This window comes from Vanessa atalanta, chromosome 4 (assembly GCF_905147765.1).
Source record: "Vanessa atalanta chromosome 4, ilVanAtal1.2, whole genome shotgun sequence".
Taxonomy (NCBI): Eukaryota; Metazoa; Arthropoda; class Insecta; order Lepidoptera; family Nymphalidae; genus Vanessa; species Vanessa atalanta.
This window is the reverse complement of record NC_061874.1, coordinates 9,179,508-9,198,120: the sequence shown is the minus strand read 5'-3', so window position 1 is coordinate 9,198,120 and position 18,613 is coordinate 9,179,508. Positions and strand designations below refer to the sequence as shown.

General features: G+C 31.1%; 3 protein-coding genes across 7 annotated transcripts in view; all 3 read right to left on the bottom strand.

Annotated features, from left to right (window-relative positions):
- LOC125077825 (proton channel OtopLc-like) overlaps window positions 1-10,561 on the bottom strand; it is a 64,821-nt gene extending 54,260 nt beyond the window's left edge. Inside the window, exons 1-2 of one of the 5 annotated variants that reach the window (XM_047689906.1) lie at window positions 10,409-10,561; window positions 9,270-9,633 (exon numbers count right to left, since the gene is read on the bottom strand). In XM_047689906.1, the coding sequence (XP_047545862.1) occupies window positions 9,270-9,490 (221 nt within the window). In that variant the 5' untranslated portion in view covers window positions 9,491-9,633; window positions 10,409-10,561. The remainder of the gene's footprint in view (window positions 1-9,269; window positions 9,634-10,408) is intronic. The other 4 variants (XM_047689907.1, XM_047689909.1, XM_047689908.1 and 1 more) reach the window with 4 other exon arrangements.
- A 1,255-nt stretch (window positions 10,562-11,816) lies between these two features.
- Window positions 11,817-16,049, bottom strand: LOC125077842 (vesicle-associated membrane protein 7). The gene is made up of 4 exons (XM_047689929.1): window positions 15,568-16,049; window positions 15,258-15,486; window positions 13,742-13,809; window positions 11,817-12,862 (listed from the first exon to the last, which is right to left on the bottom strand). Exons 1-4 carry the CDS (start codon window positions 15,769-15,771, stop codon window positions 12,704-12,706), a joined length of 660 nt encoding a protein of 219 aa, XP_047545885.1. The 5' UTR covers window positions 15,772-16,049; the 3' UTR covers window positions 11,817-12,703.
- A 622-nt stretch (window positions 16,050-16,671) lies between these two features.
- LOC125077658 (pyridine nucleotide-disulfide oxidoreductase domain-containing protein 1) lies at window positions 16,672-18,431 on the bottom strand. The gene has a single exon (XM_047689649.1). It carries the CDS (start codon window positions 18,184-18,186, stop codon window positions 16,768-16,770), a length of 1,419 nt encoding a protein of 472 aa, XP_047545605.1. The 5' UTR covers window positions 18,187-18,431; the 3' UTR covers window positions 16,672-16,767.
- Between the last annotated feature and the right edge of the window lie 182 nt (window positions 18,432-18,613).

Below are 18,613 nucleotides of genomic sequence, written 5' to 3'. Positions count from 1 at the left end.
CGAAACTTACACTTTACAAAAGTTTACAAAGGAATTACGTTAAAAGTAAATATTTCTACTAAATAATGTCTCTTAATTCGGTGTGCCTTACGGCAAAGGCCTCCTCCAATTCTTTCCACTGCTGCCTGTCTGCTGCTGCTCTGGTCCAAAAGGGTCCTAGGGTCAATTTTAGTTCATCTTCCCATCTTCTAACTTTGCGACCTCTACTCCTAACTCCATCTCTTGGGTACCACACTGTCACTCGTTTGCTCCATTTTTCTATTTTACAGCGAAGCATATGTCCAGTCCATCTCCATTTAAGTTGATCAATTCGTAAGAGTATGTCCGTTAGTTTCGTTTTACGCCTTATATTTGCACTTCCTTCTTTATCTTTCAATTTTATACTTAGCATGCTCCTTTCCATGCTTTTTTGACATTTCTCCAGTTTGTCTCTATGTTGTTTCGTCAGGGCCCAGGTTTCACAGCCATATGTGATGCAAGGCAGAATACAGACATCGAAAGCTTTTTTCTTGATCTTTAAGCTTAGTTCCTTGCTTTTCATAATTTCTTTCAAAGCCCAATATTTTTTCCACCCAATCGCAATTCTTTTGTCTATTTCCTTTGACATTTGATCACTTGGAGATATTATCTGTCCAAGATAGACGTATTCTTCTACATATTCAATTTTTTTGTCCATTGATGGTTATATCTGTAGGTACTGAGTTTGTCATCATTTTGGTTTTACTTGTGTTAATATCAAGACCTACCATCTTACTTAAGGCTACTAGGGTTTGTACCATGGTTTCCAGTACCTTAGGGTCTTCTTCCAATATAACAAGGTCATCTGCAAATCTTAGGTGACTCAATCGTACTCCGTTTATGTTAAGACCTAGATGTTCCCACTCCAGTTGTCTGAACATTTGTTCGAGTACTGCTGTAAACAGCTTTGGTGACAGCGGGTCACCCTGTCTGACTCCCTTTTCAATTCTAAAGGCATTTCCTATAGATTCTAGTCGGATACGCGCTTTACTTTGTCTATAAATGTCTTTAATTATGTTTACATAGGCTTCATGTATCCCCTGTTCTTGTAGACTTTTCCAAACGTATTCGTGCTTGAGGCTGTCGAAAGCTTTGGAATAATCAATAAAAGCTAAGTATATAGGTTTCTTATATTCATTGTATTTTTGTATAAGTTGTTTGATTGTATGTATGTGGTCAATTGTACTGAAATTTTTTCTGAACCCTGCCTGTTCCACTGGTTGGTTTTCGTCAAGCCTGAGAGATATTCTGTCTAGAATTATTTTAGCAAAAATCTTATATACATTTGAAATGAGCGATATAGGTCTGTAGTTCCCGATGTCATCTTTTGAACCTTTCTTATGTAACAGTATTATATGTGATTCTGCCCATTTACTTGGAATTATGCCTGTATGTACTATCTCCTTGAACATCTGTGTTAGAATTGGACTTATTTCTTCAATGGTACCTCTAATTAGTTCGTTAGTGATTCTATCGGGTCCAGGAGCTTTTTCCATCTTCTGACTTTTTATAGCTTTTTCTACTTCCGATTGTAATATTTCTGGTATGTCTTCAATGTCTTGGGTGCTATAATTTTCTGTTTTATATTCTGTATCGGGCAAGCATATTTCTGTTTGATTTGGGCTGTGTTTTTGATATAATGACCTATAATAGTTCGTTGCTATATTTTGGATTTTGCTGCGGGAAGTGGTTAATAGTTCTTTACCATTTAGTTTTGTTATCCATTCTTTTCCTTTTTCTCGAAGTTCTTTGAGTGCTTTTCTTGTACCTCCTGTTTTGTCTATGTGCTTCTCTATAGTTTTGGTTCTTCTTTTTATTCGGTCCCTTCTCATATTTTCGCGTATCTGTTTACTAAAGTCTGAAATTTCTTTTTGATTTTCTTTCTTATTCTTCTTTGATATTAAGTTCCTTCTTTCTTCAAGAAGCTTCATAGTTTTTTCGCTTAAATAGGATACTTTCGGTTGCAAGAAAAATACGTTCTATTAAATATTTGGACAAAACAAATTATGTTTTGTAATATAGTTCTAGATATATTTATTATAATACAAATATTAATTTATTCGTAATGAGGTTTAAAATAGTCTTAGTAAGTACCTTGGATTGAAATTATTTCAGTCTAGATGCAATTATTAAAATAACTAAAAAAAAAATTCGTATCCTACGTACGCTTATAATATTAAATACATATTTGAAAGAGCGTAGGTAGAATTACTGTGTTCTATAAGATTTGAATTGAAAATGTGTGAAGAACGTACAGCATTTTCATCGTATTTTGTCGCCACAATAATAATGAGGTTTTCATAAAAAAAAAAAACTTCAAATGAAAAGCCGTTTCTATCCGCTGCGAACCTTTGTTTGCCATGTGTCTGGTAACTCAGTACTGCAGAACTCTATGAAAACGCAGCTTTAGATCTTTCGCATGGTATCATCAATCAACACGTGTCATAATGTCGAGCGGATACTACGTGTGAGGTCCTATTAACATAATAAATCTTACTTTCAAGTATTTTATTGTTTTGTTCTTTTAATGATGATTGTATTATTATATTATCAGTTCTTTAAGGCGTGCAAACGGCATTTGACATATCATTTTGTGCAAGAGAATAATAATAAGAAATAGATTTATAGATGAGTAGGTATATTTTTATTTAAAATACCACTAATTTTATAACATTATAACAGCGTCATAGCCAGACGTTACCTACCGATTAGGTTTCTAATTTCTCCCAAGACTGTTCATTAGAGCCGGTGCGGCCCATTGGTACTTATGGACTAGACTAGGAGCGGGGGGAATGTTTGGTGAAATCTAGTTACATTCTCTATAAATATGTACAAAAATAGCTTAAATTTTTATTTAAATGTACATTTCGCTCTTCTTAAAAAAAATTGAATCCGATGCAGGTGTGAACGGCTCTTTATTTTAGTGTTAATACAGTTTTATAAAATAGTGCTCATATTATGAATGCAATTAAAATATCCGGCACGGTGTTATTTCGGTGAGCTTCGCATCTAATTAAGTTTCATGGACATGTTTATTCGTGATTGCAGTTCGTCCAGCGAATGATAACACTCGTTAAACCCGATAGTACCGTCCTGATAAAATAAGCTGGATTATATTTATTACACTGCATTTGCATTTTTATTATTACGTTTAAAAAGGATATAAATTTTACATTCTGCAATTCATACTCTTAAGGGATTTGAATAATCTTATCAACGTATTGTGATAGCGTATAGCTTCTTTTTTTCAAATAAAATACCAATAAACCAATTAGTTCAAACAAAAACACTGGCTGAATATTTTATAGTTAAATACCAATATGCACTTTGTTATTATTATTATTAAGTAGATCCAAAAAATTATTATAATTACAAAAAACTATTAATAAGGTATTACTTGCCATTTCATTTGGACAAGTAAATAGTAAACGGAGATCGTAAAATCTATTTCAATCTAGCATCTCAAAACAAAGTCGAAGTTCGAAATGTCAAAGTAAAAATTAAATCATAAAACGCATATGAATTTACACTAATCCGCAATGTTAAGGTAAATTAATCATATTAATGATATTTTAAAATGTTCTTGCGTAAAAATATTTTAATCGTAACGTCATTTGATGCTTTCTGAATACAGTTAAAATCGTAAATGCGACGCTGAAAATTCATGTGATAAATATGAAAATGTTTTTCTACAGTGATGTTCGCTTAGTATTGATGTTCGTTGACCTGTACCGATATTATATTCGGGTTCAGTGAAACGAAGTAGTTGTAATAATCTATATAAAAAATGGAAAAGTGTACCAGAGAATAATGGAAAGAAAATCTATTCTTAAAATTTTACACTTTAAAGTCCTTTATTATTATGTATAAAATGTCTTTGGTTGGTTACCTATATTGTCACAGATAAAAAAAAATCGATTTTATTAAAAAAAAATATGATGGATTATTATATTCTTTATTTAAAACACAATATTAAAAAAAATATTACAATTGGTTTTAAGGAATTACAATTAAGAAGTCCAAATTATAAGTATATTTCATTCAATTTAAGGTTATCACAGATCTACAGTAGCGACATGTTAAATATCTACGAACAGCAATTAAAGCGGCCTTAATCAACACTATCAACTCAATTATTACTAAATCTATGCAATAAGTGTCTTAAAGAACTCTAGCTAAATCATTTATTGCTGCTGTTGTATACAAATATGTCAAATACTGTTCCTTTCGCAATACTAAGCGAAGGCCTACTCTCATCATAAGAAGGATTGGAGATAATTCCGTCATGCTGCTCAAGTGCAGGTCGTATGACAAACAACTGAAGTTAAATCCGATAAATACAGATTCTGTCGGGATATAATTCTTCAACAAGCACGATATGATATATAAGTGTTTGTTGCCTGCTCGGATTTGAATCTGATATCTTCTATTTCAGTATGTGTGGTTCAAATCTCGCAACAGAATATTAAAACAGTTCAACTTATCAGATTCAGCTGAGCTAAATTATTATTCCTTTCTTACTAAATATTATATCAATAGTTTAGATGCAAAATTAGGTTCGTTGGTTTGTCAACACAGCGTTTTTGCAAAGATATTCGTAGATTACTGGCCGGAGATTGACTTTTTCTATCGGAAAAATGTACGGAAGCGAACCTTCCGGTATCAGATAATAGTGATACATTATTATTCTCCACACATCATACGTCTAATCACATCATGTCTGATCAGGTGCGACGCGGCATTAAGCTTGACGGTAAACAAATAGCGAGATTTCCGGAGAAAACGTGCGCGGCTCAACTACAAAATTGAAAGAGGAATACTAATCAGCTTCATGGAACTAGGACTTAATCTGTTCACACGACTTCGGAACAAATGGCATTATGTGCGAGACCGAGATATGTATTATTCAAAATTTACATAACATTATTTATTCATTACCTATTTTATTACTGTCGATATATAACTGATTGAGAAAAAATTACCTTATTTCGTGTAATTAAATACATCGTAATTCAATTTATCTCACGACTTTTTCTTTTAACGTCGAATACAGGGCTAATTGTAAACACAAATTAAGCAACATGAAGAGTGGTTCCGGATTTGGACCTACTATATTTAGTTAAGATTCACGAATGTCCACTGAGCCATCTTGATCATAATATAAATAACAAAGCTATTATGAAAGAAATACAGCGTAATCTGTTCACATATCCATTTCCAATAATAAAATACCTATTTCAACCATATTATAAAATCTCCGAGGAATATCTCGGAACGCGTGAACAAAAATAAAATGAACCGCAATAAAAACCGTTTCGTATCATTCCTATATAATGACAGGATTATTCAGCTGAATGGTTCTGTCGTTAAAAGGACATTAAATTTCAACCCGTAAATCTAATTCACGCTTTTTAATTCTAAAAAACTTGAGTTATATTACGCTCTATATTAATAAACCAAGAAATGAAACGGCGCTTCTTGCTGTTTTTAAAAACTTTTAAATATGATACTAGCACTGCTATAGATATTAATTTATCAATTCATAAATTGCCTTAATTCTGCAAATAAAAGTATAAAAAATGTATAAGGATCATTGACATAAACATTACGAGAAATAAATAAAGCAAAACATTCTTTTTTCGTAGCTTAGGCCGCAATTATCCGTAATACGATTTTAATCATACGTCGTTTTAATCCTTGAAAGCTTTATATAATGCGTGTTTAACTATTAACGTGCGTTATACTCATGTGATTTTTTATTCAACGCATATTTTATCTCTTTCCGGTTGAATGAATCATTTGTTTCAGATGTGATTCGGTCACTTGTCATACATATGTTTTGAAAGATTGAGTGAGCTACTTATATAACGTTAGTCATAGAGTATACGTAGGTATATATAATTTATAATGATATAATAAATACGAAAGTAACTATGTCTGTCTGTCTGTTGCTCTTTCACTGCCAAACCAGTAAACCGAATTTGATAAAATATGATATGGAGCAAACTCGAACTTCAAGGAAGGACAAAGGCTACTTTTTTATGCCTAACACCAGACAAATAATTAGCTGCCCAGAATGATTTTATAAAACTAAAATAAAGATGCAGTAAAATTAATATATATATATATGTGTGTGTTTTTTTAATATATATTGGACAACATCACATACATTACTCTGATCCCAATGTAAGTAGCTAAAGCACTTGTGTTATCGAAAATCAGAAGTAACGACGGTACCACATACACCCAGACCCAAGACAATGTAATGTATAGAAAACTAATGAACTTTTTCTACATCGACTCGGCCGGGAATCGAACCGGCTGAGTCGAGGCCGGGGCGTACCATGAAATCCGGTGTACACACTACTCAACCACGGAGGTCGTCAAACAATATATATATATATCTCCATTGCACGCCCACATAGTCTTCCAAATGTCGGATCAATTCCCGAACCCAACTGCTCGGCATCCTGCTTCTCCGACATATATATATTTTTTTATATTCATAAAAAGTAACCCCTCATACAGCTTAAAATTCAAAAATGTTTTTTTTAACGGATGCTTACGTTATGAAACAAACCTATGTTCCAAATTTAAGACTCTATCAGTTGTTTTTTTACAGGACAAACGATTTTATAAGATTAATGCTTGTTTTTGTTAATAATCCATGCTTCATGGATCGGTTATCTGATAGATTTTAGACTAATGATTTTGTCACTTGATGAAAGTTTGTGGTATAGAACAAGCCACCTACACCTACATTAGCAGTGCTTAAAAAAAATATTTAATAGTAATTGCAATACATGCCGAGTGCTAGTTAATTCTTTATAAACAAAATAATTAACTTTTAAAATTAATAATTAAATCTACATTTTGTAAAGATTTATATATTTTATAAATTATAAAATTCACATACCCATAAATTTCGAAATTTCAACGTTCGTTACGAGTAGAACATCTAATTATATCCCAAGTATAAATTTTAAATAGTCCAACGTAATATTCGTGTTGGAGAAAAATATAAATGGTAGAAATCTGGGTTAAGCTGCACATCGTCCTGTATGAGTTAATTTTACATACAGAACGAAGTACGAAGTTAAATTTATTATATCATAACTAGTTTAGTCGGCGGCTTTGAGTAGATCTAGGAAGGGATCACCCATTCATCAGTTACCAATTTTAGTTTTATTGCTGTATGCTTAAATGGCGAATGAAGCAGTCATTACTGGCACAAAAGATCTCGAGGTTCGTAGAACATTTATGGTGTCAGAAATGTTTTACATTTCTTGTAGTGCCAGTGTCTAAAGGCGCTGCCCATTTACCATTAGGTAACCCATTCACTTGCCTGCTATCTTAATTCCAACTTAATTTTATAAATAAAGATATACCAGATGAAAAAGTAGTGCTGTATAAAAGTTTGATTTTACAAAAAATAAATCGCAAAGTAAGTTGTTTTCAATCTCACAAATGTAGTAATTATATACATTTAAATATATCCTGTATGAACATCAACGTATACTATCTCCAAAGTCTTTTTTTAAATATATTTTAGTCAATGTCAATATGTATATTCAAGCCTTATTTCATTTTCATCATTATCTCTTCTAGGTATACATCTATCTTTGAATTTAATCCCATGTCTTTCAAAGTGTATTATTAACTTAAGCGACCCGTATAGTGACCGTTGGTGGTTTATCTGACCCGAGAGAAAGCCCAGATCAACACGACCCGTCAAACGGGTGCCGCTGGCATACATATGTCCTGAGTCGCCGCTCTATTTATATGGAACAAGATTTTACACTCCACGTGCTAGTGGTGCCTTATACGTCAAATTGGGTATAACCGCTTTGCGACAAGGGACCGAACTAACCCTATTTTGTATAACATTAATCTTAAGTTTGCGAAATTATTTCCTAATCGACATATTAATAGGACTTAAGTAATAGCAGAGTCAATTTGTGAACTTACAAATGCGATAAAACTTGCCTGCTATGGGAATTAGCACAAATATGTATTTAACATTCATGAATTCTATGAACATCAAACTTACTTACGGTAATAATGTATACATATAAAGATAACATGTTTTTAATGTAAATTAAATAATATAATCAAATTATACATGTAAATATAATAAGTTGATATGTTGTATAACAGGATATAATAGGTATCTATTAAAGTATTTTTAGTCAAAGGTTAAAGACGAAATGGCTATTCAAGATATAAAGGTACGACTTATTATTAATACTTAAAACTTTTTACTGTTATGGCTGAAACAGTTATGCCTTTTTTGGTTTAACTTTTTTAATAAATAACAGATAGTATATGGTGATCATTAGCCAATTAATCTATGCTACATTATCTAAACTGTAGCTTCAGACCAGGGTTGGTTTAACCACAACATATTGATAGATAAACGGCTAATACTACAAGACCATTGTAATTGACGTCAGACTCTTCAGGATCTGTGCTTAAAGCACAAAAAGCGTGTACAACGACGATAATAATAGCCAAATAAAAGTTAATAGAAAATATTGAGTGAAAACATTCGTTTAGCCAAAATACCTAAACCTAAGATAACCAATGATACCTAGACATAAGAGACAACATTAATTAGCGAGCGACAAGCGGAGACTAACGAAACTCAAGAGATTGACCAATCGCGTGAGATCGTTGATCAACCTAGCGCCAATCATTAAAGCTCCACGATTTAAATCACATAAAATTGTAATCAACAAGTCTAACAATATATATATATATTTCCAAATGCTGATTGCATTTGGAAATATTTATTAGGCACTGCACATAAAATACACAGAGAGAGAGAGTGACTATTGTAAGTTTTAAATGACGATAAACATTAAAATTGTAGTGACAAAGTAAACTTTCAAGCACACGTTAAATTACGTAGTAATTTTCTATTAAGGAATTACTTATTTGTAGTTTTCGGTATTGCATTTTTATTTAAAACTATACCGAATTGATATGTGACATCTTTTCTCTCGGTTTCCTACAATCTATGAGCGTGATTTCGTGAAAAGGGACGGAAGTGTGTAACTGTGTGAAAACTATGTCGAACTCCAGTTTCTAGTGTTAGAGGCACCTGATTTAGAAATTTAATAAAAATAATTTGAATGATAATTATATCATATTGTAATACATATATTTATATAATATCCAATATAAAAACCTAGAATTGTTTTCATTTTACAAGTCATATCGCTTTAAAATATGATTTAAAATAATCTTACCATTGTGATAGATCCTTGTCATCCAGTCCGGAAGGCGTTGCGAGCGTATCCGCATCTCCCTCCGTCCTCCCACCCGGATGCTCAGGTATTATCCGTTCAATCGTCGTCACCTCTTCTATGTCAGAGTCGATTCCTTGAGCGAAGTCCATATAAAACGACTCCCTCGAATCGCTGGATCCTCGTCGCAGTTTCAACGATAGATCTGGTGAGCTGTCGTCCATCTTTCTGTCACTCTTTATTTTACCTCCATTCGATACACTATTCGTTAATTACAAAGTCCCATTTCCTCACTTCTTTGTAATCCATTTTCGGCGTGACCAGTCTTTGTTAAGCAGTTACGACTAACCCATCTTCAAAGCTTTGTCTAAAATAAAATCGTTTCGGAATAGGTTCGTTTTATTTATACTTTAAGGAATATCTCAAGAATTTATATATAATCTTTATTATACAAAAAATATCTAACTATACAAATAGACATAAGTTCAAAACGAAAAGAAACCTAAACATGTGCCTCAACAATTAATGTAAGACAATAACAATTTATCTTCGTGATACGGAAAGAAAAGTTCTGAGTAAAAAAGAACAATGACCCGAGAACCATTCCTAGTGTAACATTCCCTAAAATCGACACCGCTTCCTGTCGCTCTAATAGCTATCAGGCCATAGAACACGCACATGCCTGCAGTCAAATTTTACTCTAATAAAATATTTAGGTTGGAATTTACTAGGTACTAATAAAAAAAAAACATGTTTGTGAGTTTGAGTTTTTTTTTTTTGCATAAATGAGCACTCGAAGCCCATTCGCCACTGGCAAAATAATATGCAATGCCATAAATCACAACGGCTCCGTTAAACGCTACCTCTAATAAATATTTATAGCATATAATCTATCTTACTCGATGTTATAGTGAATCCACCCTGAGTGTTCGTTTTTTTATTAATAATTCAATATGTTAATACCAATTGACGGCCGGCCTGTATATTATAACTGATCATTATTAAATCAAACATAACTAGTTTTATTTTTTATTAAATTCCTACAAATGTGAATAATTAATTCCTAATTATACTGCTTCATTTAATTAATAAAACATTCGTAAACAATACACGAATACGATCCCAAGACCGAACAATAATACCCGCGTTTACATACACGCCGGCGGATTCCTATTCTGAACACGCATCGCTCCGTACGTCGAATTAAAAACACGGAACTCACTCACACACCGATATCGTAGACCTGTAGTACTACCACGTGGTAGAGCGCGGCGCGACTGAGGTGCCCTCCCGCGGCAAAGGATAGCGCGCGATTGCCGCGAAGCGGGACTACGCGGCGAGGTATGGAGGGGGACCCACCCTCGATGGCGCGGGATCAATCTGCCGCTCCCGAATTTGGAACGACCTCACATTTGTGAGGGTAGCGAGGAACTTGTGAATCGGTATTATTTCCTTCACTCCGATGAATATAGCTCCTAACTTTATTATCAACTTTTTTATTCGACTAATTCTTTAGGCGGTTATTTGGATTGTTTGTAAATGAGAAATGAAACGCGTTTATAATAATCTACAAATTTATAACATGGTTCCACATGGTTATTAAACAAATTCGTATTATACTTACAATATAAAGATATCACAATACTTTAAAAGTCTTTATAATACATAAAACAATTCAATGGTAATTACAAAATACATATATTTTCTTTAATAATTGTTATTAATATTATGGAAGATAATTTAAGAATATAATTTATGAAAAAACGTCATGTTAGGGTCTGGATTTTGGGATTATGGTGTTTTAAAAGTATATTCCACAATTCCAGAATCATCACGCTAGAACATTATACTTGAATTAATTTCCATAATATACAATAATACTACAAACAAATTAGGTATGTGGACTAATAACGAACAAAAAATTTAAGTAAACATTATAATTTGACGAAATAAAAAAATAATCCTATAAATAAGTCCCTATAATAAATCCAATTTTATGACATTTAAGTATATATTTGAAATTCACAGTTAACAATTGCATTCTTTATTTTGGTTACTTTTAGGGGAAAAACATTCTTGGTATTAAATTAATTTATACAATAGGTATATACTAACTATAAGATATACTTTAAAGTTACAAATTAAACATTTTTTTATATATGTGTTAAACTGTTAATTTAATCATCAGCTGTAAATTTAGAATAATTACATTAGAAACAACTAGATATTGCTACGTTCTGCATCTCTTTTTAATTTATAAACACTGTTTTATATTTCTGTTGTTTACATTTGAATTTTGGTACAATGTAACAATGTTAAGTAATTACCCCACAACTGGGCAAAAGTCACCTCTCCACTTGAGTTTTGGATCCGATGTGGATTAAACTTTATGCTCATGAATTCCTTTCATAAAATAATCTAGAATAATTAGTGTTCGAATAGTGTTGAATAAAGTTAAAATTATTCCAAATTTTCAATAGATGTAAATACTTTCGCTTCTTCTTTTAACATTTATAGTTAACCGACTTCAATGCAACAGGACATACCTAATAAAAATAATAACGCCAATTCTGTTACACACCATCCGTGAACTAATTTGAAAAATATAATAACTTTTATATTTTATGTTCCATATATGAGAAGTATGTATAAATATTTTAAGTCAAATAGTCAAGATTGTGAAAATGAGAAAATCAGAACTGCTGCGACTATATCTCTACATACTATAAAACTAAAGTCACTTCCCGCCATCTCTACGCTAAGATTTTTTTAACTACATAACGAATTTTATTGCGGTTATCATCAAAAAACATAGCAATTCAAGGGGAAGGTGTATACTACGTGTTTATAAAAGTACAGAAAAGCCGAGAATTTCAACTTTCCTAGTCCGAAAAAACGAGATTTTTTCTTTTTATGTTTGTTCTTCAATCTAAACGTTGTATATAGAACCTTAGTGTATCCGTGTGATGCCGGGACGGGTAACTTTCTAGTTACACGTCCTGGCATCACACGGGTACAATAATGCTAAGGTTCTATTTAATTAAGTGTTGCTAATTAAAAAAAAAGTAAAATATTAAATAATTGGGTTTGTGATTGGAATGTGACTGGGGCTTAACATTTATATTTTAAGAAGATATTTGTAAATAGAAGTGATTATATTTAGTATTTTTATAACGATTATTCTATTCGAACTGGGTGAAAATGAACTAGTGAAAGCGAGACGACACATATTTTTTGTTTATTTTCGTGCTATTAATCAAATAATACTAACGACCGCTACGTCTACAACAGATTTTTAAACTATTTATTTTTAATATTTAGTCTCAATAATAAGATAAATATTTGGATACGTATAATTACTAATTAACTGAATTTATTATCTGATATAATAATATGATGTTGTATACTATGAAATATGATATAGGAACAATATCAGTTTAGCCGACACAGGATCTCCAAGCGAGGCCGCCACATGCCATCGCCCCGATCAGATAAATTGCTAATGCAGCTATTAGAGTCAGAATGACGTACATTTTTATATTTTTCCAAAACAGCGAACGTTGCAGAGTCCTCGCAGAAGTGCGGTACGAAACGGACTGAAAAAGATAAATTTATTTAAATTTACACATATTTTAAATAACTTGATTTACCTGTTTGTCGTATTAAATTGTCACTATAAGTACACATTATTAAAAAAATTTAAATACCTAATTTTATTACAATATTAAAACATCGGTAAAATATTTGGCAAGTGAATAGTAAAAAATTAACTACTCAAGAAACATCGACAAACAATCGCCTCAAGAAATAAAAATTAGCAAGCATACAACCAATTCGATAAACAAATCTTCACTATGGCTTCTTCTTAAAAATAGCCGGTCTAAATCTCTTGTACTGTAAAAGTTGCTTTAATACTTCTTCATTTTCTTATTCAAATCAAAAACAATGCGGGTATAAAAACGTTAAAATGATATAATGAAGTCATACAAATTAGAGAAAATGTTCTACTCAAAAAAGACAGTAACAACATTAATTCCATTTGGCATTAAATTTCCGCATTTTTATAATAGCATAAAAGGCCCTAATTCAGTTAATTTAATGACATTGAATGCATTAACAGAACTATTACATATTAACGATGCATAATTTCAAATACCAACAATAAAGAATCATAGATCAAATTATCTAAATCTATCTTCAAACGTCAATCTCGTTCTTGCTTCAGTGGTGTAATGGGCACGAATCCTGGATAAACTCCTATTTGTGACAGCAAAAATAAGGTTAGGTTTTTTCGTCAAGAAATTTTGGCCACCCCATTGAATGTAATCAGAATCAGAATCAGAGTAAAAGGATAGTTTTCTAGACATTTGTGCTAAAATATTTTCTACATAGATACTATCCTTTAGGAATAACCACACAGGCTGAAATTGATCAAGTTGACATTATCAATTGTAAACAAAGTCATGAGTACTTACACTTGTGGCTAGATTATCTGCCTTATTTACAAGCAGCTCCAATTTTTCTCCACGCATCGCCATATTATCTGTAATAACACAGACATTTAATATTTTAACACACATAACACTAAAGATTATGAGTAAATTTAATGTTACCTATTTACATATTAAAAATTAATTTGATAAGATATAAAAGCATTTGCATTAGCTAACATATCCATAAAAAAATAACTATATTGTAATATCACCAGCATTGATAGCGTGTGGAAAAATTCAGCTCAATCAATTAGGTAGAATCGGTTTAAAATTATAGTTAATTTCGTAAATTTCTATTTATCTAGGTTACTAGGTCAGCTTGGTATTGGAAAGACTTATATGTACAGCATTACATTCAAAAAAGGACTATGATATAAATTTATCCACAATTGTGAATATACTTTTGCATTATTTGTAGTCATATTAATATATATATATATATATATATATATATATATATATATACAATATACAAACAATTATTCCAAGTATTTAACATCAACATCAATAATAAAACTAATTGGTTGATACCATTAAAATACTTTTTTAAATTTCTATTCAAATGTATTTTATACAAGTTGAGTCAGCCTTGAATTCAAGGTTTACAGTACATGGCGGCTAAACTTTTCACAACATAATTGTGTACTTGATAACATATATAATTGATTTATCGATAATAGTGATTTTAATTTCATTTTCCTTACATGAAATGTAAGGTATAATATATTGGTATAATTTGTATATAAGGACGTAATACATAGATTGTAATCTTATTATTTACTAATATTTTTAATATATTCCTTTGATAGATAAATTGAGTTTTGTTCAATGTACTGCCAAATTATTTGACTTTTTATCATAATAATATTAAGGTTTTAATCATATTAATTTAAGATTTCAATCAACTAAGATAGACATAGTACCAATAATTACATGACATCACAAAAAAGAAACGAAAAACAATAAATTTTATAGATGAGATTATTGCATTTCAAAATATTTGTATACAACATTGTGTGCACTGCGAGGGATAACGAAAGTGATAATGACTTGTTTACTATATTTCCTCTTATCAATAAGAAATGAAACATTAAATGTAAATACTGTTTTCTTCCTCAATAGGTCAGAAAGTTGAATTGAGGGCAATATAATTTTTTACCTCTTAATAATGACCTGCATTTGTTTTCTTCTATTATCAGCAGCATCATTGACCTTATGTAGATGCACTAAAATCTGTATATATTAATTACTACTATACTTGAAATTCATAAAGAAAATTCTATGGCATATATTTTCACAATATTATTAATTTTTTTGCACCCCACTAAACATACAAGTGTATAGGTGTGATCTACTCCCATCCACTGACAACAGTTTAGTAGAATAAAATCTTGCATATATTTTGTACCTTGGCTGTGCAACCTAACCACATGAAACTTCCACAAATAAAGGTGAATATTAAAGAAGGAGAGACATTATAACTGATAGAGCTACTTACCAATGTTTTTGACCATGATATTTTTCAGTTCATCCAACTCTCCATGGACCCTGGAGATAGTTTCTAGATCTTTTGACTCGCTATAGTGTTTCATTTCAGTGGCCAGAACTCTTGCAAATTCACTGTTCATGGCATATGGTATAGCAGTTTGGGCAGTATCACCAAATAATGATGTAAACCTTCTTTTAATTTCATTTAAAAAGAGGAATGCTCTCGAACGTTGAAATTTCTAGAATTAAATAAGAAAAAATGTGAATATGAATACACATGATTATTTCGAATTCAATAGGATTTTTATCATTAAACTTACGTCGTCAGTGATGCAAAAATACACCAATTTATTTTCTGCGATGTAATGGAATAGATAATTTCCATGGGAATACGTAAGTTTGTCATCGTGAGGTGGTATTTTAGATAAAATTTGTTCTGTTACTTCTGTAAAGTTACCGGCACATGTCGCATATTTCGCCAAAACAATAGTACCGCGGGCAACAACACTAAATAGGATAGGCATTTTTGATAACTTCAGCAATAGATATACAATGAAAACACAATGGAGAAAACAATGACAAATTACATTAGACACCTACAAACTTCAAACTAATTAAAGTATTAACAATATTAATCCACGTCACTATTATAATTTCAACTTTAGCCGATAAATTAAAAAATTACGAGTATCTTCTATTTTTACTATAAGTTTAACAATGCGATTAATTATCAAATTTACAGTCGACAGTAGCATAAAGTGTAATATCAACTATGAGTACGGATAAGGTAAGTGTAATAATTAGTGACAGTGACACATGAAAATATTGCCATTTACAGCATCTAATATGGAATAATTGGGAATGCCTAAAATATAACGATTTTATCGTTATTATTTATATTTTGGAGGTATACGCATAAAATGTATAAAAGAAATTATGGCGTTTTAAAACATTAAAAAATACATTAATTTACTTTTTTTTTCTACAATTAATATTTTAAATAACAATGAAAAAATAATAGAGTAAACTTAGAACGTTATCTCTAGTTGGCTTAATGAAGCAAGATTAAATTTCTTTATATGTACACAAAATATTATTTTATAAAATAATGACACTCAGGCAATATCTTGACGCCAAACAACTTTTATAGGCATAGGCAATTTATACTGGGTTTTTATATGCTATGTTGAATATTTAAAAAGTTATTATTTACGGTAATTGTGCAATAATACTACTGAAACTGTCAATTTATAATGTTTTTTTTTATTTTATAATTGACCTGAATTTTAAGGTAGAAGAAATATTTATGACAAATATTATAGAAATATAAAAGACAAATTAGTAGATTGGTATTTGGTACTATATAGTGTACAAGTAGAACAGATTAATGTCTAATATGTAAAATTATATAATTGAAATAAAAATTAATATGTTAATAATATTATAATTGCAATAATTTATTATTTCAGTAACAACTTATACTTTGGTACATTTGTTCAATCATTTAGTTTTATTTAGACTTAATCAAAATAGTCATCAATGTCTATGTCTGGATTTAATATATCATCACCAAAAGGTGTAAGATCTATTTGATCAAGTATTAAATTTTCACACATTTCTTCTAGATCAGTTTCACCGATTAATATGGCACCTTGCAACCTTCCATTTTGCAACACAAATTTTATGTATTCATGACGAGGAGTTGTTCTCAATAGTATTTCATAATCATTCCCTAGACCTTGACCATTGTATTTACCTAATAATACAACTCTATATCCAAAAAGAGTTGTGCAATGTGTGAATAATTCAAAGCAAAAGTCTTGCAAGACTGTTTCATTTGTTATTCTAGCATGCATAGCTTTAGCTGCCATTCCAGCCATTTGACGAGCTTGGGTCCATAGTCTTAACTGAAACCAGTGAGGAGCATGTTGCCAAGTTGCACTTGCTACATCGCCAGCAGCAAAAACATCTTTTATTGAAGTTTCTTGAAATTCATCTACAGCTAAACCACCATCAGGACCTCTTTTTAATGATTCATCACATGAAAAATTTACAGCAGGTTCAACTCCAGTGGCAGATATAACAAAATCACACTGTATGGTTCTTCCATTAGTCAACTTTATATTTAAAGCAAATTCTTGTCCATTAACTTCTTCCACTGATTCAACTTCGACTTTATAAATTATTTCTAGTTCTTGTTCACCACTTGCATTCTTAACATTTTCAAGTTTTCTGTACCAATCAGGCCCTAAAGCTGCAGACTTCAAATTCTTATTAATTGATACTACTGTATCCTCTTCAGAAAATATGTGCCTTTTTAAAATAGTGGTATCTTTATTATCTTCAGATTTATTTCGGAATGTATCTTGAAAGAATTCGGCTGCTCCAGGATCAACAAATGTGGCTGATATATAGTCATCTCTTATCACCCATACCTTCTGAATGCCTCGGGTAGCATGAACAATTTCTGATGCAATACCTCCATTACCTACAATGACCATGCGACGGCCATCTTTAAGTTTTTCCTGAAAATCTTTAACTGAGTCTGTATCTCTAATACCAAGTATCCTGTTAAATTTATTTGAGTCTGATATTAATCTTGGTATTCCACCTGTACAAATGCATACCACATCATATTGGATTGAAACATTGTCGTCAGTAACAGCTATTTTATTTTTTGTATCCAGATATTTCACTGAATCATAAACTATTTTCAAATTTGGATGTATTTTTAACAATGAACTTGCTTCAGTATCTTTAACATCAAACTTTACCACAGTTTTAGCATAAAAACTTACATTGCTTACATTTTTAACAAGTGAAGATGCAGTAATTATTACAAGTTTTTCTTCGGGATGTAAAATTGCTAATGTCTCAACACAAGTAACGCCAGCTATGCCGCCACCAATAACTAAATATCTAGTTTTTATTGTAGACATTTTTACATTCAATACAAGTACCCTAAATAAAAAATATTTACATTATGAAATGTTACGTTATCCTTGTTTAAAAACGTTTTATTAAATACACTGTTACTGTTGCTAGTTAGCAAGCTTTACTTTATTGAGTTTATTCAATTGTAAATTTACTATGTACAACATTAATATTTTCATAAAATTACATTTATATATCCTTCGGTTTCCAGGGGACGTGTACGTGTAGTAAATATTAATAGGAAAATAAATTTGACATATCTGTCACTTAATAGTTTCATGCAGAATATAACCAAGTGCATTGAGTTGATATAGTAAATAGTAGGTAAAACAAATGGAAGAATTCGAAGTGGGTCTGTTTCTACTTCTAGTTCTGATATTTCTGTTTCCAGTTTCCACTGAAATTAAGTGAAGCTACACCAGCCATAGAAAA

Excerpts from the sequence above, each read along its gene's own strand:
- LOC125077842 (XM_047689929.1), bottom strand. The coding sequence starts at position 15,771 with ATGCCTATCCTATTTAGTGTTGTTGCCCGCGGTACTATTGTTTTGGCG. Across the intron at positions 15,487-15,567 it reads ATTTTTGCATCACTGACGAC|AAATTTCAACGTTCGAGAGC; the intron begins GTAAGTTTAATG and ends ATTTAATTCTAG. Across the intron at positions 13,810-15,257 it reads TATCATGGTCAAAAACATTG|ATAATATGGCGATGCGTGGA; the intron begins GTAAGTAGCTCT and ends GTGTTATTACAG.
- LOC125077658 (XM_047689649.1), bottom strand. The coding sequence starts at position 18,186 with ATGTCTACAATAAAAACTAGATATTTAGTTATTGGTGGCGGCATAGCT.